General features: G+C 42.9%; 13 protein-coding genes across 13 annotated transcripts; 7 read left to right on the top strand and 6 right to left on the bottom strand. All coding sequences in view use genetic code 12, as the record gives it.

Annotated features, from left to right (window-relative positions):
• Window positions 1-291: 291 nt before the first annotated feature.
• Window positions 292-1,251, bottom strand: PSN45_002380 (uncharacterized protein; the record flags this gene model as incomplete). Its single annotated transcript, XM_006685060.2, has 1 exon — window positions 292-1,251. The coding sequence occupies one exon, from the start codon at window positions 1,249-1,251 to the stop codon at window positions 292-294; it is 960 nt and encodes a 319-aa protein (XP_006685123.2).
• A 302-nt stretch (window positions 1,252-1,553) lies between these two features.
• PSN45_002379 (uncharacterized protein) lies at window positions 1,554-2,261 on the bottom strand (the record flags this gene model as incomplete). Its single annotated transcript, XM_006685061.2, has 1 exon — window positions 1,554-2,261. The coding sequence occupies one exon, from the start codon at window positions 2,259-2,261 to the stop codon at window positions 1,554-1,556; it is 708 nt and encodes a 235-aa protein (XP_006685124.1).
• Window positions 2,262-2,411: 150 nt separating this feature from the next.
• Window positions 2,412-4,718, bottom strand: PSN45_002378 (uncharacterized protein; the record flags this gene model as incomplete). The annotated part of the gene is made up of 1 exon (XM_006685062.1): window positions 2,412-4,718. One exon carries the CDS (start codon window positions 4,716-4,718, stop codon window positions 2,412-2,414), a length of 2,307 nt encoding a protein of 768 aa, XP_006685125.1.
• A 1,081-nt stretch (window positions 4,719-5,799) lies between these two features.
• Window positions 5,800-6,975, top strand: PSN45_002377 (uncharacterized protein; the record flags this gene model as incomplete). The annotated part of the gene is made up of 1 exon (XM_006685192.2): window positions 5,800-6,975. The coding sequence occupies one exon, from the start codon at window positions 5,800-5,802 to the stop codon at window positions 6,973-6,975; it is 1,176 nt and encodes a 391-aa protein (XP_006685255.2).
• A 1,173-nt stretch (window positions 6,976-8,148) lies between these two features.
• BTS1 (geranylgeranyl pyrophosphate synthetase) lies at window positions 8,149-9,168 on the top strand (the record flags this gene model as incomplete). Its single annotated transcript, XM_006685064.2, has 1 exon — window positions 8,149-9,168. The coding sequence occupies one exon, from the start codon at window positions 8,149-8,151 to the stop codon at window positions 9,166-9,168; it is 1,020 nt and encodes a 339-aa protein (XP_006685127.1).
• Window positions 9,169-9,213: 45 nt separating this feature from the next.
• DPH5 (diphthine synthase) lies at window positions 9,214-10,116 on the top strand (the record flags this gene model as incomplete). The annotated part of the gene is made up of 1 exon (XM_006685065.1): window positions 9,214-10,116. One exon carries the CDS (start codon window positions 9,214-9,216, stop codon window positions 10,114-10,116), a length of 903 nt encoding a protein of 300 aa, XP_006685128.1.
• A 1,596-nt stretch (window positions 10,117-11,712) lies between these two features.
• On the top strand, window positions 11,713-12,594 carry PSN45_002374 (uncharacterized protein; the record flags this gene model as incomplete). Its single annotated transcript, XM_006685194.1, has 1 exon — window positions 11,713-12,594. One exon carries the CDS (start codon window positions 11,713-11,715, stop codon window positions 12,592-12,594), a length of 882 nt encoding a protein of 293 aa, XP_006685257.1.
• A 116-nt stretch (window positions 12,595-12,710) lies between these two features.
• Window positions 12,711-16,339, top strand: PSN45_002373 (uncharacterized protein; the record flags this gene model as incomplete). Its single annotated transcript, XM_006685067.2, has 3 exons — window positions 12,711-14,165; window positions 14,898-15,780; window positions 16,293-16,339. The coding sequence occupies 3 exons, from the start codon at window positions 12,711-12,713 to the stop codon at window positions 16,337-16,339; spliced, it is 2,385 nt and encodes a 794-aa protein (XP_006685130.2).
• Window positions 16,340-16,438: 99 nt separating this feature from the next.
• Window positions 16,439-18,058, bottom strand: PSN45_002372 (amidase; the record flags this gene model as incomplete). The annotated part of the gene is made up of 1 exon (XM_006685068.2): window positions 16,439-18,058. One exon carries the CDS (start codon window positions 18,056-18,058, stop codon window positions 16,439-16,441), a length of 1,620 nt encoding a protein of 539 aa, XP_006685131.1.
• A 481-nt stretch (window positions 18,059-18,539) lies between these two features.
• Window positions 18,540-20,197, top strand: PSN45_002371 (uncharacterized protein; the record flags this gene model as incomplete). Its single annotated transcript, XM_066157857.1, has 3 exons — window positions 18,540-19,866; window positions 20,101-20,127; window positions 20,160-20,197. 3 exons carry the CDS (start codon window positions 18,540-18,542, stop codon window positions 20,195-20,197), a joined length of 1,392 nt encoding a protein of 463 aa, XP_066013954.1.
• A 596-nt stretch (window positions 20,198-20,793) lies between these two features.
• Window positions 20,794-23,436, bottom strand: PSN45_002370 (uncharacterized protein; the record flags this gene model as incomplete). The annotated part of the gene is made up of 2 exons (XM_006685072.2): window positions 20,794-22,331; window positions 22,668-23,436. 2 exons carry the CDS (start codon window positions 23,434-23,436, stop codon window positions 20,794-20,796), a joined length of 2,307 nt encoding a protein of 768 aa, XP_006685135.2.
• Window positions 23,437-23,763: 327 nt separating this feature from the next.
• Window positions 23,764-24,852, bottom strand: PSN45_002369 (sorbitol dehydrogenase; the record flags this gene model as incomplete). Its single annotated transcript, XM_006685074.1, has 1 exon — window positions 23,764-24,852. One exon carries the CDS (start codon window positions 24,850-24,852, stop codon window positions 23,764-23,766), a length of 1,089 nt encoding a protein of 362 aa, XP_006685137.1.
• Window positions 24,853-25,216: 364 nt separating this feature from the next.
• Window positions 25,217-26,026, top strand: PSN45_002368 (NAD(P)-dependent, short-chain alcohol dehydrogenase; the record flags this gene model as incomplete). The annotated part of the gene is made up of 1 exon (XM_006685075.1): window positions 25,217-26,026. The coding sequence occupies one exon, from the start codon at window positions 25,217-25,219 to the stop codon at window positions 26,024-26,026; it is 810 nt and encodes a 269-aa protein (XP_006685138.1).
• Window positions 26,027-26,038: the final 12 nt, after the last annotated feature.

Genomic DNA, 26,038 nt, shown 5'->3' with positions numbered 1-26,038 from the left:
GCGGTTCAATCCGTAAACTTGGTTGTGAATGATGCTTAATAATATGTACTGGTACCAGGCGAACCACTTGAACTTGAGATGCAATGTGTAGGCGTGCTACAGGCATGGTTCTAGTGGCAATGCATCGTGGCCGTACCAAAGAAGACCCGTGCCCCCGGCTAAGCATCAATCGAAACAGCATGTGGCAACTAATTCGTATATGATTTGAGTACTGAGAGTGTTGGTTGTTGGAGGTTTGTTCATTTAATGCGCGGAAGTCTGACACAAGGCCATGATGACTATATGCCGGATCTATACGACGATAGTGAAGTTCATTTGTTTTGCAACCTGAAGGAGCTGAGGCAAGTTTCCCTGGTGAAGATTGCAATTCTTGACACAGCAGAGCTTTAAAATTGCCTTGGACGCTGCAAAAAATGCAGGGTCGATAAACGTGAGCCTGACGTTGAAATTGAAGGAGATGGTGTGAAGATTCGGAAGGTAGTGATTGACACCATGTTCTTCGGGGCTGAAGGGTCCAATTGCCAGCAACTGGTTGCCCGCTAAGTACAACACCTCGAGCGTGTCAGGAAGGCGTCGAAGAAGTTCACACGAGAGGTAGGAAATGTCGTTTCTGTCCAAGTTTAGGTAGCGAAGGCGTGGAGGCCATTGGAAGCAGGTTCCAATGATATCTTTCATCGACGGCTCATTGATGTTGAACACGTATTCATCCAGGGGAATGAAGTTATGCGAGATGTCCAAGTGGGTGACGTTTATGAATCGTGAGAACAATCGGCACCACTGGGTGACAAAATACCGGCCTATTTGTGAAAATCGGATGGTTATGGTGGTGAGCTTCTCACACACGGCGTTGGATTTGGTGGAGATCAGAATCAACACCTTGAGAATCGCCACGAGCGACGAGGTGGTCATGAGTGACACCACTGAGCTGCCGTCGATGGTGAGTCCACACTGGAGAAGCAGCTCAAAGTACGCCACAAACTCGCGGGAGCGGGTCTTGCCGTCGATAAGCTCGCTGAATGCGTTAAGGTCGCGGACGAACTTGGTGTAGTCGTTGGGTTGACGAATGAACACAAACACCACGTACTGGGGACGAGTTTGTTTAAAAGTGTTGATTTCGACCGAATCTCGGGTGGTCAGAAGCTCGTCCTGGAACGCCGACAACGTCATGGACTTCTCGAACTGTGGAGAGTTCGTCTGGTCGAGGTTTGAGTATACCGTGAGTTTCCCGCCGTAAATACGTTGGTATGCCATGATTACGACCAGGTTGATCGCATTCTGCTGTAGGGGAGATATGTGCGTAAGCAGCAATGCACTGGCAATAAAGCCATAGGTGTCTTGAATGGTGAGTTGGTTTAGGATCCGAGTGACCAAGTCCGAAGAGAGGGCGTGAAGCATCGTCTCGCGATGGGGATGAAGGTTTAAACAGATGATTTGAGATGGTTTGCAATTTTCGCGAATTGTATATTTGAGGTTTGCTGTGGCTTGTACTCTACTATTTAATAGCTACTGTTCCCACTGAGTAACACAAGGTGCTAAGTGTATTGCCAAAATCATTAATCGTCACCCATGTCAACATCCTCTCCCCCGTCAGACTCCTCAGCCATTTCCACGTCCTGGTCGAGTGACTGGATCGTGTCCCAGTAGTTATACTTGATATCATTAAACGTAAACGATTCCTCTTCAATTTCCTCCAATACCAGCAGAGGCTTGCTGAGTCGCTTGTTGATGGCCTTGGCCTCCAAATGGCTTTCCGATTGCACTATCGAGATCAAGTCGTGGTATGTGAGGTTGTGTTGTTGCAGCCCGATGACATTGGTGATCTTGAAAAAGTGTTTGAACCGAGGGATATTCGTGTGGTTGTTCTTGTTGTATTTGACAATGAAGCGGTTGAAGAGTCGTAGGACCCACCGTTGAAAGTGATGCGCAATCACCACATTGCGGTTATAGTATTTAATTACCTGAGACGCAGAGTCGTACACTGCGTTGAAGTTCACGATGATTTTATCAGCAATATAAGTGTTTAAATCGGGGACTTTTTGCGGTAAAGAACTAACCTCGGGATTGATCTCAAAGCTTGGTATGGGGGACTGTCGTTTAGATTGTCGGGTAGTGTCGGTAAGTGATAGGCTGTCAAAGTAGCTGTCAAGACGCATTCGCTTGCCAAAGCTGGTGTCCACAAGAACCGCGTCATCGTCGAACGCTAGACGGTGTTTCTTAGGGTTGGAGAAGTTTAGTGGGATGTCCGTCATAACTTCCGACATGTTTGTTTGTTGCTTAAAACAGTCATATAATGAGATTTTATAAATACCCCAGTGAGTTTCCTTATCGATTTTTCTCGAAAAACATCGCGACTTTTTGGCTGCTAAAACTTCATGATAGTGTGTATCATCTATAAATCCATACAAAAATTATTAAATGGAGTTAACGGAAGAAAACTGGTCGTTGAGTTCCTCGGAAGTCAGCTTGGACTCGAATTTACTCATTCCAAGCTCGTTACATAGCTGGTCGTAGTATAGCTTCAAGGTTCTCAAGTCCAGAACCGTTAATAAGTCAAAATCAACGTTGTGATACTTGGCAAGCTCCTTAGACGGGGTGCTGAACACAGACCCTTCGTGGCTCTCAATGTCAGCAACCTCAGGCTTGGAGGGTTCGGATTGGGAAATGCTTCTAGAAGTGGATGCATTTACTTCTGTTTGGGTTTGTGTCAATTGTTGTTGCTGGCCGGTAGAGAGGTTGTTGAACCACTTCTCCATTATTTGTATACTGGAGGTCCGGTTGCGAAAATGATCAGGTCGCCTGGGGACCACCGTGACTGACTCGGATTCATCTAAGGATCTCAATGAAGTCTGAGAGGTGTTGGTGTTCTGGTGGTTGAAACTGGATGACGCAGTGGCTGGGGTGTTGAATTTGGTCATAAGGTCAGTGACTCCTGAAGATAATTTCGATGCAATGGTGTTTTTCCTACTGGGCGAAAGGTTATGCATAGTGCTAGTGCCATTTTCAAGCGATGAAGATCGGGTTCTCGAGTGGTTGGGAGATAGCTTTTCAATGATGGAAGCTGATCTCAAATGCTTGACGTTGTTCACGAGTCCTTCTTCTTCTTCGGATCCTTTGAACTGCAGCACGCTCACCGATCCAAACCGACCTATAATATTTCTCATCATATTAAAGGTGGTACTGTCTTGGGCAATTTCCCCAGTGATAGTTGGTGATGATACAGGTGATGGGATGACTGCATCTGTGGACACCTCTATGGATGCAACAGATTCTCCGGTAGATCTCATTAATGCCGAGTTGGACCTTGATCGGTTAGCTGCTTCACTTATTCTGTTTGAAATGGTGTTGAACAAAGAGCTGGATCTGGACCTGTTAACATCTGTTTCTTCGTCTTTGGTATCCTCTTCATTGGTTTCTGTGGCTCTTGGAGGGAATTCATAGGCAGGAGCAAAGGCTCTTTCCACAAATACGCTGAGTGGTTTTGAAAGTATCTCTTCATCCGTCTTTCTGTCTGTCAACTCATCTAACGTAACGTTTTGGATGAAAAACAACACCGCTTCGAAATTCGTGAGGTAGTACTGTAATTCGCTGTTGTTGAGGTGGTTGATGTTCAAGTAATGAATTAACTCCTTGTCAGAATCGAAAAACGATATGAGCCCACTCTTGTCGGCATCTGGTGCATCAGTATCCGTTTCATTTTCATTGAGATTAATGCACTCAAAAAGATTAGCTTTCCGACTGTTGTTTTTCAAATGGTTCTTGGAGGTTTCGGTCGGATTGTAGAAGTAAAATGAAGTACTTGCAAGGATCTTAACGTCGTAAGGATCGATAAAATTGGTGAAATTCTTGACGTAGTTGAAGGTCAAGAACAAGTCAAGCAGGACGTCCATCTTGTAAATAATCAAATAGATGAACACTGGTAACAATACGTCGTTGTTAATGTTATGCGATTGCAAGCCACTGGCAGTAGACAAGATTCTCATCAAATTCTTTTGGAATCGAGCTATCATTCTCAACTTGGAACTGGCGGTAACCTGATCCTTGATCAGAGTGAACTCCTTGATCAAGGCCATGATATTCTCATTGGTATCACAAGTATTGATTAACTCAATCAACGATTTGTAGGTTTGGTTATCTTCCTCAATAAAACATTGGAACGGCAAGTTCAACCTCTTTAAGCTCTTCAACTTCTTATCGAAAAACTCCTGCACCACCAAGTCCTTCTCGTCGAAGCGGAAGATCTTGTCGTAAAGCGAAATATCGTCGTCTTTGTTCGATGTGGACTGAAGTAACAATTCCTGTGACAGCTCGATCATGTGAGTCACCAACAAAAACTTGTACATGTTAAAGACTCTCAACTGTAGCACCGCGGCGGAATCAGTCCGTCTGACTAGTTTGATCGAAGAGGACGAATAGTTGGCGATAGCAAGTAAATAGTCGTACTGCTTAGGGTTTTCTTTAAAATACTCTGAGCTTCCAATAAGTTGCTTCTTGGCGCTGTTGGACTGGGTATACACGGTGATAACGGTGGAATTCAAGTCATTGTAAAAGTTGTGGAATAGTCCGGATAGCTCTTGAATGGTCAACGGGGTCAGGTATCTGGGTTCCTTCAAGTATTTGATGAACCCCTGTATAAGTTGGTTGACGGATGGGTTTTGTACGGGCGTGTGTTCGATCTCGGTCTGAAGAACCGAAATGACGTCGTACGGAGGAGAAGACATTCTTTATGGAATGGTGCCCACGCAGATAGCGGGAGGGATCACACACAAAAAGTGACTAGAAACGGAGAAGGAAAGTGGTTCGAGTGGGCAAGGGGATACGGGCACAAGGACACGGTGGGAATGTTCGGACCGTATAGAGGGATGGGTGGGCGATGCCGATGAGCCTGTGGCGGTAGGGAAAAAAACCTGGTATGTTCAAAAAAATTGATGAGTGCCTTGATTTAAGTTCCCTCGTTTACTACTAAATAATAAGCAGGAGCGCGACATCAAATCAAAAAATATGGAACTAGGGGTGGTTTTGTGAGAAGTGTTAGTAACCGCGACGGCGAGGAGATTGGTGGTGCGCGGGCGGTGGGTGGCGGTGCAGTCGGTCCAAGCGACAGGGGACACAATGCTATGGGGAAATTATTGCTTTTGCCTATGAAAATGTTCTTGTTACCGGTGGTAACATGTTCAAAGGGAAGAAAAGGCGTAAATTAAGGCGAAATCTCGAGAAATGTGACCACTAGCCTCCTTTTGACCAATCTGCCACTATCGCTAATGGTGCTTGTGGGAGCTCTTATTGGGTCGTGCATCTCCCGTTTGCAACCTGCTACCGGCATTTCAATATTCACCGGTAACGGGGCCAGGTCTCCATAGATGGCACATAGATCCTAAAATAGGCTAGTATATGGAACACACCAAGGTCCTACGGCTTTAAGTTTCTTATAACAATTACTAACCCTACTCCCGACCGATTAAATTAGGAAAGGGATACATCAGCTTTGTAAATGGACGAGTTCAAATACCAACAGGGTGACTCTTAGCTTTGTGTTCGGTGAATACTCTTTCACCAATACCTTCCATAAGTTAATAGCCAACGCATCTACTTTCTCGATACGGCGGAAACGCTAAATACCTGATTCGGAAATTCGCAGCAGAAGATAAACCTCCAAATACATAAACCTACTTAGTTCTCACCAGAAACACTATGTCGTTTCAACATTTGAAAGTAACTCCTCACAGGCTTATTAACACTATTCATCAAACGGCTCAGTGGGGTGCCAAAGGTATATGGGGCCCAGAACCCACTCAAACTGGTATGTGCAGATTGACCCTCAGTGATGATGATAAGGAGGTCAGAGATTGGTTTATTAAAGAAGTCAACTCGTTGGGCTGCAAGGTTAAGATAGACCAGTTGGGGAACATATTTGCTATTTATTCTGGTCAAAAGGATGGCCTTCCCACTGCTATTGGTTCTCATTTAGATACTCAGCCAACTGGAGGAAGATACGATGGAATACTTGGGGTATTATGTGGATTGGAGGTATTACGCACTATCAAAGATAATGGGTTCACTCCCAAGTATCCTATTGCTGTAATCAACTGGACTAACGAAGAAGGGGCCCGATTTCCTGTGTCATTGATGTCTTCTTTGGTTTGGTCTGGTGCTCACGACCTTCAAGAAACCTACAACTTGAAGTCAATTACCGACGATGTGCCAGTGACGGTTCGAGATGAGCTTGAGCGTATTGGTTACATTGGAGATGTTCCTGTTGATTACAAGCAAAACCCTATAAAGTGCCATTTCGAAATTCACATAGAACAAGGCCCGATTCTCGAAGAGTCAAACAAAAAGATCGGGATCGTGGTAGGAGCTCAGGGCTATGACTGGACCAAAGTACATGTCAAGGGTAAGGCCACACATACGGGAACAACACCTTTCTATGCGCGTTCTGATGCGTTGTTGGCAACTTCTCAGATGATTTGTAAAGGTAACGAGCTTGCAAAAAAGGCAGAAGGGCTATTTTCAGTGGGTGTGTTGAACTTACTCCCCAAAGTGGTGAATGTAATCCCAGACTCCACCGAGTTTGTCATGGATTTGAGACACCCGATTAAGGACTCGTTGCACAAATTAAAAGATGACTGTGTTGAAGAGTTCAAGAAAATTGCCCACGAAGCTGGCAGAAATGTATCGGTAGAATTCGAACATGTCATGCTTTCTGACCCGTTAGAGTTTCATGCTGATTGTGTTTCGTGTGTTCAGTCGGCTGCTGTCGAATTATATGGAAAAGACAACGTATTGGAGATCGTGAGTGGTGCTGGTCACGATAGCTGTGCCACCAGCGGCGTGGTCCCCACATCAATGATTTTTATTCCGTCTAAGGATGGCGTCAGTCACAACCCTGAAGAGTATTCGACACCCGAACAAGTAGCTGAGGGATTTCAGGTTTTGTTGAATGCGGTTTTGCGATATGATTCTCTTAGGGTTGACTGATTGGTCTATTTGTTTACAGCCACATTAACATGATAATATATTGAAGCAGGTCGTATGGTACATGTACCTGTATATGTAGGAGATGTGCTATCTGCTTGTATTGTTGTGTTTTCGGGATTTTTCTTCTCCCTCTTGTAACCCGCGACTCTTTTGCAGCCATTCACCAGGATCACAATATTGACTGATATGTTCAGTACCTTCTTCTTTTGATGTTGTGAATCATCACCCAGTACCAAGGAGGCAACATGATCCAACGCATAACGGTTTTGGTCATGTCTATATAGTTTATCTGCTGTGCCTGTTGCACTCGTTTCACTGTACCATGCCGTAAGCTATACCGTTTATTATTCCTGTCATCATAGATGGTATCAAACAACACCGAATGGACAAACCACAAGAAATGTCCGATCGAAATACACACCAATCCTCTCCATATGGCAAAGGTAGTTAACACGTTCCACAAACTTCCCATCGTAAATGACTCAGCAGACAACTGCTGAAGAAGTATACTGAATTCCTCCAGCAGCACCAAAGCGAAGACCATGCTCATCAACGGAATATAAATGCCCCTGATGACGATGATGCCAAAGATCCCAACCTGGAGTTGCGGGTTTCGACGACATAGAATGTACGTGAGTATTTCATACAACATGCCTCCCATCATAGGAGTCGGATACCCCAAAACATACAGGCCATATGTAGATAATCCAATGACAGCCACCGCCATTAGCACCAAATAGTGGAAGTAATCCAAAGGTTCGAGTCTGCGAGTGGCCCTCATAAGCACCTGTTGCTGCTCTTCATCAAATACCGCAATTGAGTCTGGAAAAGTGGCCCGGCTGAGAGAAAAACTCTCCTCTAGTAGTTTCAGCCACTGTACTGTATTGTAAATGCTGAAGAGAGTGTTCATCAGAAGAGGACCATAATAGAAGAATGAGGTGATCACCCGCCAAGGTTGAGTGGAAAACGCTCGGCTGACCAGGAATTCCAACCGGGCACCAGGGACCAACTTGAACTGTACCATTGCGTGTGCCAACATGAGTCCGCCTGCCCAGTACCGCGATACTGGTGGCAAACCTTGCATTAACACATGTAGGTTTTCCATACTTGTCAGTTTGGAAATCAATTGCCAGCGCGCGCACCATCAGTTTCACCTGATTCCTCCTACGCAACATGGAGAAACTAATCTACAGAGATGACACGCCGTTGGACAGGCATGATCCCAAGACTACACTAATAACCGAACCATATGAATACCTCCAGAAGCTTCCAGGCAACAACCGGGCCATTCGGATCGTGTTTATCAAGGCTTTTAATGACCTCTACTTTGGCATCGACAATGATGGGTTGATCAATGGCCTTAACGAATTGGTGGATATGCTTCACGATTGCTCGTTGATTATAGACGATGTGGAGGACTCATCGGAGTATAGGAGAGGCGCTTTGGCGGCACACTTGAAGTTTGGTGTGCCTTCCACCGTCAATTGTGTCAACTACATGTATTTTGTGGCAATTGACAAGGCCAGTAAATTGGCCCCCTTGTATACGTCGGATCTTCATGAGCAAGAACTCATCACCTTAAGAGTCAATAAGATCATCACCGACGAAATGTTAAATTTGCATCATGGGCAAGGAGTGGATATCTACTGGAGAGATAATAAGCTGGATCTCCCCCGCTTGCCCACCGAAGAAGAGTACTTGGAGATGGTTATGGATAAGACGGGCGGGTTGTTGCGGATTATGGTGAAGGTTCTCGAGGCATTCAAGCCGTCGAAGTCCACCAAACATGTAGCGTTGACTAGTTTGATTGGCATAATATACCAATTGAGAGATGACTATTTCAACTTGACCAGCGATAAGTACAGCCACATGAAGGGCGTGGTGGGAGAAGACTTGATCGAAGGCAAGTTCTCATTCCCGATTCTCCATAGTTTACGGTTCTCCATGACATCGCCATTATATGAGTTACTTTATAACAGAAGCGTTGAAAAGAGAAAGCTGCTGGAAAGCCATCATTTGATAGCGGAATCGATCAAGTTCATGACCAATGAGTCCAATTCCCTCGAGTACACCAACAACAAGCTCAAGGAGTGTTTGAACATGGCCAGGAAGTTGATTGAGACTGATCCCACGGTCCATAACCTGGACTCTACCTATATCCTTCAAATCCTCCATCAGCTCAGTGATACTTAATAAATGCGCATCTCATCTAGGCTGAAAAAAAAAAATATCGTAGACATGTTGTATCTAGTCGGGTTGGGATTATCCTACACATCTGATATCACCGTCAGGGGCTTGGAGGTCGTCAAAAAATGCAAGAGGGTGTACTTGGAAGCGTATACGTCGATATTGATGCAGGCGGACCAAAAGTCCTTGGAGGATTTCTATGGCCGGGAAGTGATTTTGGCAGATAGAGAGTTGGTGGAAGGAGGCTCGGACCAAATTTTGGCTGGTGCAGAGCAGGATGACATTGCTTTCTTGGTTGTTGGTGATCCTTATGGTGCCACCACCCACACAGACTTGGTCATCAGAGCCAGAGAGTTGGGAATTAAGATTGAGACCATACACAATGCTTCGGTAATGAATGCGGTAGGTGCTTGTGGATTACAATTGTACCAGTTTGGCCAGACGGTCTCTTTGGTGTTTTTCACAGACTCCTGGAAACCCGACTCGTTCTACGACAAGATCTTGGAAAACAGGAAGATTGGGTTGCATACTTTGGTGTTATTAGACATTAAGGTGAAAGAACAGAGTATCGAGAATATGGCTAGAGGAAGATTGATTTATGATCCTCCAAGATACATGAGTATTGAGACGGCTGCAAGACAATTGTTGGAGATTGAGGAATCAAGAAACCAACAAGCTTATACTCCCAACACCCCATGTGTGGGTGTGTCAAGATTAGGATCTCCCCAACAGAAGTTCAAAGCTGCCACTCTCAAAGAGTTGACAAAATACGAGTCAGGTGAACCTTTACACTCGTTGATTGTGTTGGGAAGACAGGTGCACGATTTGGAGTTGGAGTTTTTGTATGATTTTGTCGATGACAAGGAAAAGTTCAAGAAGTTTGTGGAGGAGGATCAAGAGTACTTCAAACCTCCCCCTTATGTGCCTCCTCCTGATGACGATGATGATATGTAGATATGTATAACACAAGCTGGATATCTATAAAACTATTTATACAATTAGTTTGCAGCCACTGCGACTATTGCGTTTTTTGCTTTGGAGTAATGTTTTCTCTAATATCCCAAATTAACCATTCGTACCATCCGTAACTAGCGGGGATGATTGTCACCAAATGCCACAAGCTGTGGGCATCAACTAGATCATGGAACACCGGCAGAAAGTCGAAGATTTCAAGTGACATTCCCAATATCACTATGGTTCCAAGAAATATCGGATATAGCGAGAAGATCTTATCCGACCGAGTGAAAAACGATGACCACAACACCCGCTTTGCATACATGGTGTTATTTGTAGATGTGCTTTTATCGTGATAGTACTGGGAATATAACCCGAAACACACCGCCACCATAAACAAGTTTTGCACGATTCCCACTATCACATTGGCTTGCATGTTGTATGTATACAGCCAATCAGTCACAAGTCGATATACATGCATCGAGTATACGGAAATGAACAAAACAGTACTGCTGACAAGCTTGATCAAGTTTTCTGGTTCAAAAAGCCGGAAATATCGACTTGTTATGGCATATAATCCACTCAATACCGTCAAGCCCGCAAAAAAGTAATCGAGTCGCTCAGTTAACAAGAAGTCTCTCACATGGAAAATGGACAGAAACACCCAGGCACAGCATGTGATCACACACAGGGCTATAAGTACTGCGGTCTGCGTGGTGGCTTGGTGGGAGGTGCTGGTTTTTAGTTGTTGGAGCAATTTCTTTAATCCAATGGCATGCGGGATGAGATTGCCAATTGAAAATACCATTGAAACGAGTTCCTGAATCCCGTACACCCGATGAAAGGGCCATTTGCCATGGAACTGCAATACATTCTTGTTTTTATGCCTTCTTTCGGCAGTTATGATTCTCTGGCATTGATAATCACAATCCTGATCGCACGTCCAGTATAGCACCTTGAGATGTTCATTAAAGGGTGTGAACTCCCATTCAGAATCATAGGTCCCCACCACACAATTGACAAGCTTGCACTGGCGAAAACATCTCTTGAACCGTTTTAGCTTGTCACCAGGAGAAGCTTCCACGGTGTAAAGAAATAGGGTCAACCAAATAAGAAGGTTCATGTGAAGCGAGATTTTTCATTTTCGATTCGACTGCGAATATGTAGATTAGCGTAAAATTTGGCTAGTGGGAGTATTAGGATTTTTGGTGAAGATGGTTCGATTCAGAATGGTTCAAGGAGTATTGGGAGTGAATTCGGGCGTATGGGATGTACTTGACGATTTTTTGGGGTAAAAATAGGCTTTTTTAGGCCTAAAAAAACGACCATGACTGAAGTATGCAGTGAATGTGTATTACATAAGTGCCAAGGTCATCCTTAAGCATCATCCTCCAGATAATCAACAGTATGCGTCATTGACAGCCATGCTAATGGATTCATTCACGTGATTTCGCAGGTGCTTCGGTTGAGCAACTCGGTTCCGTGTTTCCAGCGGAATTGATAAGCGCTATTCCCTAATCCAGTACCTCCCGCTCTCACGCAAAAAATCGCATATAAAAACCGTTTGCAATCACAGTTTTCCCAAACATCACTGGCATGTCTACCATCACACAAACGGAAAACGGAACGGTTGCCAGCGTGGAGCCCACCACGTCCAGGGGTTACGCCTTGGGGGAAAGAGGTGCCCATAACATCGCCTTGGGTTTTAACCATCCTTACCCACTCCCTAAGTTCACAGACAAGCACCAAGAAAGAACATGGATCAAACAACATATGGCAGGTGCCTTCCGGATTTTTGCCAGAAAGGGATACACAGAAGGAACCGCAGGACATATTTCCGTCAGAGACCCTGTTGATCCGAACACCTTTTGGATAAATCCGTTAGCTAAGCACTTTGGGTTGATCAAAGCTTCGGACTTGGTCCATGTTGACGAAGACGGCAATATCTTACCAGATGGTGCCCAAACTGCCATTAACGCCGCCGGGTTTTCCATCCACTCGGCCCTCCACAAAGCTAGGCCTGACGTACACGCTGCTTGTCATACCCACTCTCCGTACGGAAAGGCTTTCAGTGCCTTGGGAAGACCTTTGGAAATGATCAACCAGGACGTTTGTACTTTCTACAAGTCCCACTCGGTGTACACTGATTTTGGTGGGGTGGCGTTGGAAGCCAGAGAGGGTATTGAAATAGCCAAGAGCGTGGGGAACGGTAAGGGAGCCATTTTACAAAACCATGGACTCATCACCGTGGGCCAGACGGTGGATGAAGCGGCATATTTGTACACGTTGATGGAGAGATCTTGTGAATGTCAATTGTTGGCGGAAGCAGCCCTTAGACCCGGTGAATCTTTGAAGATCATTGGAGATGAAGAGGCTGCTTATACGGAATATAGCGCATCAGACCCCGACACGTTATACACCGAGCTCCAACCTGACTTGGAGATGGAGAAGGCCTTGAATCCTGACTTTTTGGATTAGGGTCTAGATATTTGTAGGGGTGTATATTGTTTATTATAGTATAGTATCAACACTAACTTCAAATGCTCTTATCGCGAATCATCCAATTATTGTCCCTTAACTAAGCTGCAACAAATATGTTTTCAGTTCTAGATGGTTCGCTCAACCCCGTGAAGAGAAGGTGTTTAAAGCATATTGATGAACCTCGACTTTCCCCCAAGATATCTCAGCGGAAGGTGCATATCAAGAACATTGTGGGAGATAAAGCAAGATCCAGGAATGGCTGCCTATTATGCCGAAAGCGCAGGAGAAAATGCGATGAAAAGAGCCCTTCTTGTGGGTTATGTGTCCTCAGGGGATACCAATGCTGCTACAACCGTGATGGGACTAGTGGGTCCAATTTGAAGAAAATTGAACGGTCTCCGGCCAATTGGTCTCTCATTAGCGGACCTGTTGTTATCGAAGTGTCAGGAGGTGAAAGAGAACCGTTGGAACAAATCACAAACTCTTTAGAGGTATGGACTCCGAAGGTAACTGATTCTTTTGAGCCCATGTTTCTCCTATCTCCATCCTCTTCCTTAAGCTTATTTCTTGATAAAACCGGTTTGCTCTATCTAGAGTATTTCAGGTCCCATGTCACTGACATTCTTTGTGTTTCCAAGTTCAACTATTTTAATGAACTTTTCTTACCGTTGGCGCATCATGATGAGGCATTTGCATTGATAATGGCAGCTTGGGGCGGATTTTTTTACAAAGGGAAGAAAGTAGACAAACAAGTGTCCAACTACTTGTATAATTCTGTCATAAAGTTTAAGCAGAACTTCAACAACCCGGAGCAAATGTCTAAGCTCAACTACTACTTTCAGATATGCTACTATTTGATTTTGGTAGGATATAACATTTGTAATGGAGATACTCAGAACTGGGCAAAATTCTTGCTGAATTGCTATAATAGCATTAAGGAGTACGGGGGTATCCAACAGCTTTGTGAGTCTTTCCACTACTCAAATGATGTAAGGTTTTTGGTCTCAAGCTTTCAGTATCATGATATCATGTCTTCGGACTCTGCTAAAAACGGAACTCTCGTGTCCATGGAAGAATACAACAGAACGTTCAACCATGAAAATTTCAAAATGACTGAAGTTGCTTATGGAATAGACTCCCTTCAAGGATGTAACCGGCCGATTTACACACTTTTGGGGGAGCTCATTAACTTAAAGGTTCAAATCAGGAGAATGTGCAAACACAATGACATGCACAAACAGGAGAATTCCAACTCCATAGAAGCAGAATCCCGGATTTTATACCAAAATATAATAGATGCCCAGCCCAATGGAGAGTTGGTATTTCTTCTCCCAGAGGACGAGAAACCTCTCCACTTGAGCTCGTTCGAACTTTATCGGGTGTGTTGTAAACTCAACTGGTTCTTGTACATCAAAGGATTGCTTCCAGTAGAGCCCAAAATCCAGTGCTTGGTGTTGGAAACTCTTTCATTGGTCGATCGACTCATCCACTCCAAGTTCCAGGTGGTGATTTGCTTACCCTTGCTCATGGCTGGGATATGTTGTGTTAAAACTCGTGAACGAGAGAAAGTAAGCCGGATATTCGAAACCATATCCAAGTCTTGCCCCGTGCCAAATGTTTCTAAGTGCTGGACAATTGTCCAAATGGCATGGAAATCAAGTCCCGAAGGCACACTGATAACCAACTGGGAAGATATATGCAACCAATTTGACTGGCACCTAAATGTCTGTTAATGGACAGCCTACAAGTTTCGCTCCATAGATATATATGGTTGTTAAACGTCCAGCTCAACTTTTATCAAGAGGTTGATTAGGTCAACGAAATCAGGATTCCTATTAATAGTTTTATTCAGGCTGAGCCTGGAATTATTTAACTTTGGAAGTGCAGTTTTTAGTAAGTGTGGGCAAGAGATAGAAGTCAACCAAATGAGAACGCGATTTGCTATTCGTAGATAATTACCAAACTCAATTTGAAAGAGAGCCTTAGAGAGTGATATGGAGTCTCCAGTTAATAGGGGAGATGAAGAATCAGGTTTTGTAGAGCCACCAACTACATGATACAAGCAATAAAAATATACGTAAATTTAATGCTTAGACTTGAGTCGCATTTTCATATTTTCATGATCAAAATTACCCACAAAGTTTAAATTTCACAAGGGCGGGACTCGGTAAGATCAAGAACCACATTTGTTAATGTTCTAACCACTAAATCTGTACGAAATGCCAAAGATCAGCAGAACCAAAGATGGGTGTTTCGGGTGTCGTCAAAGAAGGAAGAAATGTGATCTACAAAGACCAAAGTGCAAGTTCTGTTCCAAATATAACAAAGAATGCCAGTACCCTACATATCCTAAACAAACTTTGCGGTCTTTTCTTTCTGGTAATCACCAACCTTATAACTTGGAGCATAATCAAGTTATATTGAAGGACTATATTGATTTCAATACGCTTTCTGAAGAATATATTGATGAATTATGCTTGAAGGTCTTTAGAGAGCACTTCTTTGCTACTTTGGTACAGCCTGCTTGGGTAAAAGCTAACCTCAGTGCAATGATCGAAGCGGATAATGCTTGTGCTTGTCATAAGCAAGTGACTATATGTGTGGGTCTGGCATATCTTCTGAAGATAAATCCACAATTCACTGAGATAGCGAGAAGAAAATATGTGGACATGTTAACATCGATAAAAGTTGCGGAAGAGAGACAAGAGCTTAAATGGGATGAAGGATTCACCTTTTCAATTGTTCAATTATTGTTGGTACGAGATAGCATAGAGGGCACCAAAAATCATAATCAAACTATAAGTCATATCTTAATGGCATACACGATTGTCTGTAAAATTTTACAAACCAGCAAAGAGGTACAAAGATATGAACGGGCACTCCTTGAAAGTTTTGTCTATCACTATAGTTTTAATTACGTATTTTTGGACTTGAAGATACCTTGTCCTAATGAGGTATTTTCACTAGTTAAAGATGCCCTTCAACCTGAATTTTGGTCCTCCACTTCAGTTATTCTTGGTTGTATTGATGGTTTCGCATTAGTGGCCAAAGCAAGTCATCTCCTTCTTGTGAGTCTTCAGGGTTTCAATGAAGAAGTTGTGCAAGAAGCGGAGGGTCTCATCAAAGAAATTGACGACTATGACTATGAACATCTCAAATGGAGAATGTCTGTCAACCATTCTAGTAGTTCGCCCTACTATCCACGAGATATTGAAGAGAGTCTTGTCTTTTCAAAAGTTTTGTCAAGTTCGGCAAAATTGATGCTTCTTAAGGTTTATGACAATAAAACTAAAGCCGAAGACCCAAAAATCCAAGAGATTGTTGGTTTTATTATTCATTGTATGACTACCATGGAGCAAAGCAAACAGTTTTCACTTTCATTGTTGTTGTGGCCTTCAATGGTCTGTGGATTTTGTTGTACTAAAGCTGAAGACCGTGGTTTCCTCAGCAGAGTAATGCAGAAGGAAGCTCTATCTTCAGATTTCAATACCCTACCTGTTTCGTTTCTACGAAAATGTTGGCAAGATGAATTGGGTATTGATGCTATGTATCTATGGATTAAAGAGAACCAATATGACTCTGACGTATTATAAAATTTCGTTATAAGGGTGTTCTCTTAGAATTTCAATTTTAGTATACAAGAGCACAAGAGTTCAAATGAAACGGATAGGATTTATGTGTATATTAAGTCATAGAATCGCAAGGTGTGCAACATGAACTTCGTCTCGATGATATTAAATAGGATGCAAATGAAAATGAAAATGAAAGCGTAAGAAAGGTCAAAGAGACCTAAAGGATTTACCTGCAAGAACAACAATTTAGGCAACCAGCGAAAAGCGGTTCATGACACCAATGCTTGTTCAATAATCTTAGCACAGCTTAAAAGCTTTTCATCGTGCAAATGTTTCGTAACTATCTGGATATGACCAGGTGCTCCCAAATATGCATTTTTGTCTTCGTAAAAGGCAAAACAATCAGCTAAATCCCCTTTGTCTACGGGCTCAACCTCATCAGTATCTTCTACTTTACCATAGGGAATCACAAGAGCAGGGAAGTCCACCAAATTCCATTGAGCAGTAAAAGGAGCAATAATGCAACTATCATGAGGGGGAGCAGCTCCTGGTGCACCTGGTCCTATTATACAATCCAAATTGTTGTCATCAAATACTCCATGCCAATCTTCAGCTGCTCTATAAGCTTCTGCTTTCAACTCGATTAACTCTGCGATTGACTCGGGTGCGCCTCTAAAGGCCTTAACTCCAGTGTCAGTCAAGGAGTTGATCAATGGCTCCCCAGCATCCAAGATGGTCGAAATGGCTGTACTTTCGGGATCCGCAAGAAATAGTCCCATTATTGTTTTCCAGCTATCATAAGCGGACGGATATTTCTCTATTGGAACAATCTCGTGTCCCTGGGCCCTTAATTTCTGTTCAGCTTCTTTGAGGATCCTTTTTAAGGGAGGGTGTATTGGAAGCCTAGATTCAGGCACTAAAGAACCGATTCTAAGGGGTCTGGAAACCTCGACAGGCCTCCATGGAACTGCACGAGCCATTGAGATCTTACTACATGCCTCTGATTCAATTATGGCTTTAGTGACTAGTTCAATACCTTCCAAATCAACAGCCAAAGGGCCTGTGGTAAAGTCTACCCCCACAAAATAATCTCTGCTAGGGTCAGTTCCTCCAACATTTGGAATTCTGTTTACTGTTGAACGAAGCCCATATACGCCATTACAGTAAGCAGGAATACGAATAGAACCACCAATATCTGTCCCAAAACCAACAAGAGAACCTCTCTGCTTTATCAAACTTCCTTCGCCACCTGAACTTCCTCCTGCAGTCAAAGTCAATTTGTTAGGATTCAAAGTTCTTCCGAATATGTTATTTTCTGAATCAAGAGTCATCAATGTATGTGGAATGTTGGTCTTAACAAATGGAACTGCTCCTAATGATAAAATTAGATCAACGAATTGGTAATCTTTGATTGAAGAAGCATTTCCAATAAAACCAGTATATCCAATAGTAGAATCATATCCAGGGACATTGGTGGAGTCTTTCAAAGATATTGGCAATCCATGTAGAGGACCAAAAGGCTTACCATGCTTTACAAGGTATCCATCCAAGAACTTAGCTCTTTCTAAGCCGTAACTAAACATGATCTCTGTACAGCAATTGGTTACTTGGGTAGCGATGGCAGACCTGTGACTGAAAGCTTCTACCACTTCAACAGCTGTAAACCCTCCATCAGCTAACTTTTGTAAAAGCTGCTTGGGGGAATAGTCTTCAGTGATATGAAGCTCTTTTTCATCAAGGTATTTTCTGGGAAGGTCCAACACCGATACAGGCGTGGTTTCACTGAACTTGGAGGTTTCGTCCTGTGGGAGCAACCAACTAGGAGGAATTTCAGAACGAACTTCCTGCCTCTTTTTAGCTGCCTTTTCTTGCCATGACCCCTTAGTCATATCTGATGTCACTTTATAGCAAACACAGCCCTTGATCTAATATTTCCCAAACAAGAGCCAGATTGAGGTATTTATATAGTTTCCATTGATTTGTCGTAGCTTCTACATTTGGCAGGTGAGTCCGCGTATTCCAACGATAGGAGCTCACTTGGCACATAATTATTATACTGATTATGCATGGCGTATCTCAACCTTCGAACATAGGCCGTATAAATATTTAAGATGTATTGCAGGACTCCTCTACCTACGCATGGCGTATTTGAACGAGCGTGATAAAGCTTTAGAAATACGGGGTGCGCATCGCACGGTTTCTAAATTTTACGCATGGCGTATTACATTCGGAAGAATAGTCTTTAGTGTAGCCAAAAGATTAATCAAAGCTGGGTGCAACAGTGAGCAGCAGCAGATAAAGAGATAAGAAAGGCATATCTCGATAAGCATATATAAGAAACGAGCTGATGATCCAAAGAATCCAAGTACGATGTTTAACTTGGAACTCGACAAAACTGTCAAAAACGACTATGCAATTCCTGGTACGGCTGTGATTATAGGAAAAGATGTTGACGAGGTAGACCAACTTGGATTGTTGCGTAAAAAAGGAACTGACATTATTTTGGATCCCCAACCTTCATCGGATCCCAATGATCCATTAAACTGGAGTATGCCCAGAAAGCTCCTCCATTTTTTCTTACTTTGCTTTATTGCAGCCACTGTAGCTGCTGCTTCAGCATTCAACGGCCCCTTGTATACAGAAATGGCTCTAGTATATGGGGTGTCGTATAGCGAGTTGAATACTGCTACTGCTATCCAATTTTTATTCGTGGCTATTGGCTGTTATTTTTCACAACCCTTGGCCAATAAGTTTGGTAGAAGACCGGTTTATTTGGTTTCTGTGATGTTGCTGATCATAGCTAGTCTTTGTTTTGGTCTCAAGTTGACTCAGGGTGCTAATTATGCTTATTCCATTTTGAATGGTCTACTGGTAGGTCCAGTTGATTCATTAGTTGAGGTCTCGATTTGTGATGTTTTCTTCCTCCATGAGCAAGGGCTGTACTTGGCTATTTATGCACTTGCTTTGGGCATTGGAACTGCACTTGCTCCTTTGATTGCAGGATATATTGATGTGGGACAGGATATGAGTTGGTGTGGTAAATGGACTTCTATAACTTGTGGCGTTTTATTTGTTGCCATGTTCTTATTCAGTGAAGAATCGTTATACCACAGGGAGAACATATCCAAAACATCCGAGTTTATCGCAGTACTAGGTTCTAACACAGGAGAAAATGTCCTGGAATCTAGTTCCAATGATAAACATAAGGAAATGGTCGAAGTTTCAAGGGTGACGGGGAGCATTCCTCCAGCAAAGTCGTATTTTCAAAGGATGAAATTGATTTCGACAGACCAAGCTACATCTTCCTCATGGTATGAACTATTGATAGTTCCGATGTACACTGCCAGATATCCATCCGTTATTTGGGCTTCTATTACTTATGGTATCCAAATCTGCTGGTTAAGCTATTACTCAACAACTAGTTCTGAATTCTATATGTCTCCACCCTATAATTTTAGTGGATCGGCTGTCGGATTGACTAGTCTTGGCATGCTTGCAGGATATGTTTGTGGTTGTTCTTATTCATTCTTTTTAAGTGATTGGTTCCAATTAAAAGCAACTAGAATGAACAACGGGATCTTTGAACCTGAGTTCAGATTGTTGTTAATGCCGTTTCCAATTTTGGTCAACATGGCTGGGTTGTTCATGTATGGTCTTGGGGTGTATTACGGATTACACTGGTCAGTTTCAGTAATTGGTATTGGGTTTTTTTCTTTCTCCATGGCATCTATTTCTTCACTTTCGATCACTTATGTCCTTCAAAGTTATCCAAAGCAAGCCAGTCAAACAATAACCGTAATTTTAGTAGCGAGAAACTTGATTGCCATGGTTTTCACATTTATTACTCAAGATTGGCTTGAGGGTGTTGGAATGGTCAATATGAGTATTATGTTGGTGGTGTTTTGTGCTTTTTTTAACTTTTTGTTTCTAGTATTCAGTTTTTGGGGTAAAAAGATGCGTAAGTGGACAACAAAATGGTACTTTAGGTAGAAAGAACTAAGCAGGATGAAATGTTGATGTTGAAATAAAGTGATATATATTATCAATGTATACTAACTTTAATCAAATCACTAAAGCCAAAATAGCACTCTTAAGGTTTACCATGGAGTCACCAGCAACTATATGGTTATGGTACACTGTTCTATTAAGTGCTCAATACCCTAATAGGGTTTAACAATTTCATCAGCGGTATTAAGTGAGCAAGTGGATGCCTACTCAATGGTTGAAGATTACCGATGAGTGGGATCTTACCAATAGTGTAGATAAAGGTTTATTCACTATATATAATCAAGACCATCAGTTTGATATGGAAACCAGCCAACAAACGATAATTTTGACGGGGGAGCTGTTTTTAACTTTCAAGTATTCCTCCGAAAGACTAATCGTATTAGGAGAATCCCGAGCTATTGAAGAATGTAGCTTGAGGCAAAGAAGCCTGAGGCCATCAAAGTCCCGGATTTTCTAAAGAATCGGATCATACACAACTGTTTGTTCCCTTAAACAACCAAATTTGAAAGGATGTGCACCTAACACGACTAAGTGGGTCACTGGGATTGTTTATAGACTCTCTTCTCTACGTTTGAAACAATACCAATAGACATAAATTCAAATTTTTCACTAAAAGTTATAATTCTCGAACACGCTCCACATGCTCTTGAGATGTCTTTGCAGAACCATGTTTCATCAAATCTCCCAGAGTGACGTCCAAGATAGCTTCATTTCCATCAAAAATCTGAGCAACTTCCTCAAGAGAGTAACCTTTAGTTTCTGGATAGAAGTAGTAAGTGTTTAAACAAATTATTACCAATAACACACAAAATACAATGTAGTACTTCCAACCAATATTATCCAAGGCAATAGAGTTGCAGAAGGAGGCAATAATCAAAGCTCCGTAGACTCCCATCAATTCAGCCGCAACCCCTTTGGATCTTAAGTAGTAAGGAAAAATCTCGGTGGGGTATCCCATGAGCAACGGAGTGTAAGCTATATCATAGTGGAAGTAAAAGATAAAGATGAATGCCACCACGGCTTTGCCTGCACCTGGGGTTCCTTTCTCTGCAAATATTGCCGAACAAGCTGTCCAGATAATATACGATACAAGCATTCCAATCCCAGACCACAAGAAGAGGGTTCTTCGTCCAAGAAGATCCACTAACAAAGCTGCGGAAGAAGCAGCTATTAAATTGAAGATTTGTAACAATCCGTTGATCAAAGTCTGCATGGTAGAAGAGGTGATTCCAATGGTGTTCAATACCAAAGTCAAGTAATATGAAACAACAGCAATCCCATTCCACTGGGCAAAAACTCCTAAACTTACGGCAATGTAAGTTCTTCTTCTGTTTCCAGGCGTGGAAACCAAGTCAGACCATTTAGTGGACTTAGCTGCCCCTTCCATCTCCAAGGTGGCAACTATTTCAGACATCTCGACATTCACCAATTCCAGATCCTCATCTCCACCAGCATGGTGCTCAACTAAGATAGCTCTTGCCTTGTCGTTCTTTCCCTTAGAAATAAGCCATCTAGGACTCTCTGGTACAAACCAAATAAACACCAACTGCAATACTGGGAACCCCGCTTGCAAGATGGTAGGGATTCTCCACGAATAGTTATCATTTCTTCCCTGAGTACCAAAACAAGTCCACGAAGCCAAGATGGCCCCTAAGTAATAGAAAGTCCAGTATAAAGAGGTCATTTTTCCTCTGTAGCTGGGGTAAGAAAGCTCAGCAATAAGAAGTGGAGCTGGCTGTACTGCCAACATACCGAAGGCACCAACAATGAACCTAGCAGCGATGGTTGCACCCAAATTGTGGGCAGCAGCCTGAATAATGGTTGCCACAATAACTCCCAACAAACCTATGGCAATGGTGAATTTTCTTCCTATATAATCAGTTAGCCAGCCACATAAGGGCAACATGATGAAACACCCACAGTTCTGAGCAGCATTCACAAATCCCAACATTGTTCCATGGGGTTGATTGAAATAAGCCTTCCAAGGGTCAATTGATTGTAATCCGTTCATCAACGAACCATCATAACCAGCAGTACTACTTACAGATAAAGGTACCAACAAGAGCAAATTAAGCTTCAAAAGGTGTCTCACTTGAAACCAAGGTTTTTGGTGATCAGGTAAGACCTTTGCGATGGCAGGTCCAACAATCTGCTCTAAGGAGGTAAACTTAAACTTCATCCTGTATTTAGTGTGTGTGTGTAAAGACTTTAACTCAGACGAAAAGGTGCTCGAGGTCGACATATTTATAGTGTTTATACAAAGCGGTAAATGTGAGTAAACCAGGAAGTTTAGCGTCAGCCTTGACGATGTTTTTGAGGTTGAAGGTGAAAAGAGCCCGTTCCCCCACATTTGCAGCTACCCCGGACCGTTATCCAGGTTGACAGATTCGCGGCCCTCAATTCGCATAAAGTGGGGTACTCTGTTTAGGCGAAAAATTCGTTCTCTAAATATCTATGGACAACAGAAGCCTCCGTCAACAATGAAGTCACTCCCAGTGGTGTATGTAGAAGCATCACTAGCTAAGTACAAGTAAACACCTTTCAATTCACGCGGATCCGCGTCTCTTTGCATGGGAATCATGCTGAACCAGGCTTCTTTCATTTCGAAGGGACAGTCACCGGAAATAGCAGTGTCAATGTAACCTGGAGACACTGAATTGACTCGGGCAAAGCCAGCCCATTCGACAGCCAATGACTTGGATAAATGCATAACTCCCGCTTTGGCAGCATTGTAGCATGCTTGTTGCTGAGGAATATTGACAATATGGGCAGACATAGAGGCAGTGAAAATCAAGTTTCCAGTGCCCTGTTCTTTGAAGACTTCTCCAGCAGCCCTAGCACAGTAGTAAGCCCCATTGAAATCGGTGTTGACTACATCATGCCATTCGTCCAATGTTTGGTCCAATACTCCAGCCTTGGCAGGAATTCCAGCATTTGCAATCATCACATCCAAATGGCCAAAGTCTTTAACAACTAGAGACACAGAAGCTGCAACTTGGTCCCATGACTTTATATCGACTTTGTAAGCTTGTGCCTTGACGCTGTACTTGCTGGAGAGTTCAACTGCTAATTCTTTGGCCAGCGGATTGTTGTGATACCATAAAGCGATATCAGCACCTGCTTCGCCCAAAGCCCTCGCAACTTCGTGAGCAATGCCACCTGATGATCCAGTGATGATCACGACTTTTCCTTTCATGGAAAACATGTCGAAGACGCTATTGGAGAGGGTTGGGTTGGGTTTTCTAATCGATTGGGCCATTTTGGGGTATGGTGGGTTGAATTTCTGAAGTAGATCGTTCAAACTGAATAATTTATAGTGGAGAATCCTGTGAAGAGTCCGGACTTCTGTCAACCTGTTATACCGGAAGTGTGTGAACCTTGGGGTTTATAAGAATTGAAGGTTTCTGTACACCGGATACAGTTTCTTTCCAGGCGGACACAGTTTTCCGTACTCAGCAATATACGGACACTAGCCCATGATGGACTAAACTGGATAGACCTGTCCCTAATAATCTGGTGAAATCTGTGATATTCTACTAGTTCAACTATATGGCTTCCTTTCATGTATTGATTATCTAAATACACTCTAATCTTGGACTCCTTCAATAATCACCTTTATAACGTCAGTGCGTCCCTCATGAACTAGTTCAAAAGCCTTTTCTGCTTCTTCAAACTTGAACCTATTGGTAATCAATCTCTTAACATCCACTTTTCCAGAGGCAACTAATTCTACAGCAGTAGGATAAACTCCAGTGGAATATCTAATTGAGCCTGTCCACAGAAGTTGTTTGATCAAGGCATCAGTAACAGGAAAGCTGCAGAATTCTTTTCCCATTCCGGCTTGAACGAATCTTCCTTCAAACTTGCTGGCGTATACACCAACAGCCATACAAGGTTCAGCACCAGTTGCCTCTAAAATCACATCTGCACCCTGCTCAAATCCAAATTTAGAGTTGATATCTTGAGCAACTGTTTTGGCAAACTCTTCAAATCCTTGAGTCTCCTTCCTCATTGGCATCTTGTAAACGGAGTCCGCTCCAAAGGTTTTGGCAAATTCTAATCTTCCGTCGGAAATATCGATTCCAATAACTTTTTTACAGCCATACGCTTTCGAAACTGCCTGGCACAATAATCCGATTGGGCCACAACCAAACACGAGAACATTGTCTACTGCCTGGAGTTTGGCTCTCTTGCAGATTTGAACTGCTACTGAGACTGGCTCAACCATCGCGGCCTCTTCCATGTCCATATGATCTGGGATCTTGTAGCAGTAATCGTACGGAGCATTGAAGTATTTTTGTAAGGTTCCATCATCTGGTGGGGTAGCAGCAAAGTACATTTGTTCACAAGCATTGTATTTACCATCTCTACAGTTGTCACAGTATCTGCAAGGAAAACCAGGTTCAATAGCAACTCTGTCGCCAACCTTCAAAGTGGAGACTTCACTCCCTGTTTCGACAACAATTCCTGAAGACTCATGCCCCAAGACCATTGTATCTTCTTCTTTCATGATAAACTTTCCTATTCTTCCCTTTTGCCAGTAATGGACATCAGATCCACAAATTCCTGTCTGTTCAACTTTTACACGAACTTCCTTGGGCATGACAGGAAGAATGGGCCTTTCTTCGAACACGACGTTCTTCACGGATTTTAACACAAACGCCGGGTTACTCATGGTTTTTGGTTCATGAATATGTAGATTGGGATTTTGTGACTTTTATATTAGCGTCGGACATCTGTGCACCTGGAGAATGCTCGAAACATTACCCCCGCCTCCCTCCTCTACTAAGTCTTCATTTCATCACTCAATGTACACGTATTTTCAAAATGGAAAGTCTTTCGGCAGGTGTGCATCAGCATATTCTCCTTTGTTTCTTTCTCGGGCCTGTTATATTTCTATATGAGAATTCCCTCTTATTATGATTTTGCAGCAAAATGCGAAAACTCCTCTGCCGGGGTGATAGTCGCCCCAACTCCTTTTTTGAAACCATATATATTTGACAGTTTCCGATACTCACTCCTTATGTCCAGATTTCAAAATGCTTTATAAAAATCAGGATGCTCCAGTGTTGAGCTTATTTTCATTAAAAGGAAAAGTCTCCTTGATTACGGGAGGATCCAGAGGAATTGGTCTTGCCGCTGCCATCGGTCTTGCCGAAGCCGGTAGTGATGTGGCCATCACTTATAACTCCAGTTCCCCTTCCTATGTTAAGGAACTCGAATCCCAATTCAAAAATTTAGGTGTCATGTTCAAAACTTATAGGTGCAATGTTGCAATCAAAGCCGATAACGACAAGTGTGTTGCACAAGTGTTGAACGACTTTGGAAGATTGGACGTGGTTGTTCCAAATGCTGGAATCTGTATTCACGTTCCTGCTGAAGAAAACACGGAGGAGCAATATCGAGAAGTAATGGGTGTTAATTTAGATGGTGCATACTTCACTGCTCAAGCGGCTGCAAATGCGTTCAAAAAACAAAAAGAGCAGGGAATCCTTGAGCAAGGAAGAATTGTATTTACTGCTTCTGTATCTTCTGGAGTAGTTAATTATCCCCAGAAGCAAGCTGTTTACAATGCTTCCAAAGCCGGCTTAGTTCGATTAGCCAAGTGCTTGGCTGTTGAATGGGTGGACTTTGCTCGGGTCAACTGCGTATCTCCAGGATTCATTGACACAGAAATGTTAGATGTTCACCCAAAGGAGTGGAGAAAAACTTGGTTTAATATGATTCCAGCCAAGAGGTTGTGTGCGCCTTACGAGTTGAAAGGAGTTTATGTGTTTATTGCCAGTGACGCATCCTCTTATATGACAGGCGAGGAAGTCTTCGTAGGTGGTGGATACACTTTGATTTAATAGATTACATTA

Source organism: Yamadazyma tenuis, chromosome 3 (genome assembly GCF_029203305.1).
Source record: "Yamadazyma tenuis chromosome 3, complete sequence".
NCBI classification, from domain to species: domain Eukaryota; kingdom Fungi; phylum Ascomycota; class Pichiomycetes; order Serinales; family Debaryomycetaceae; genus Yamadazyma; species Yamadazyma tenuis.
This window is presented reverse-complemented; position numbering and strand designations above follow the sequence as displayed.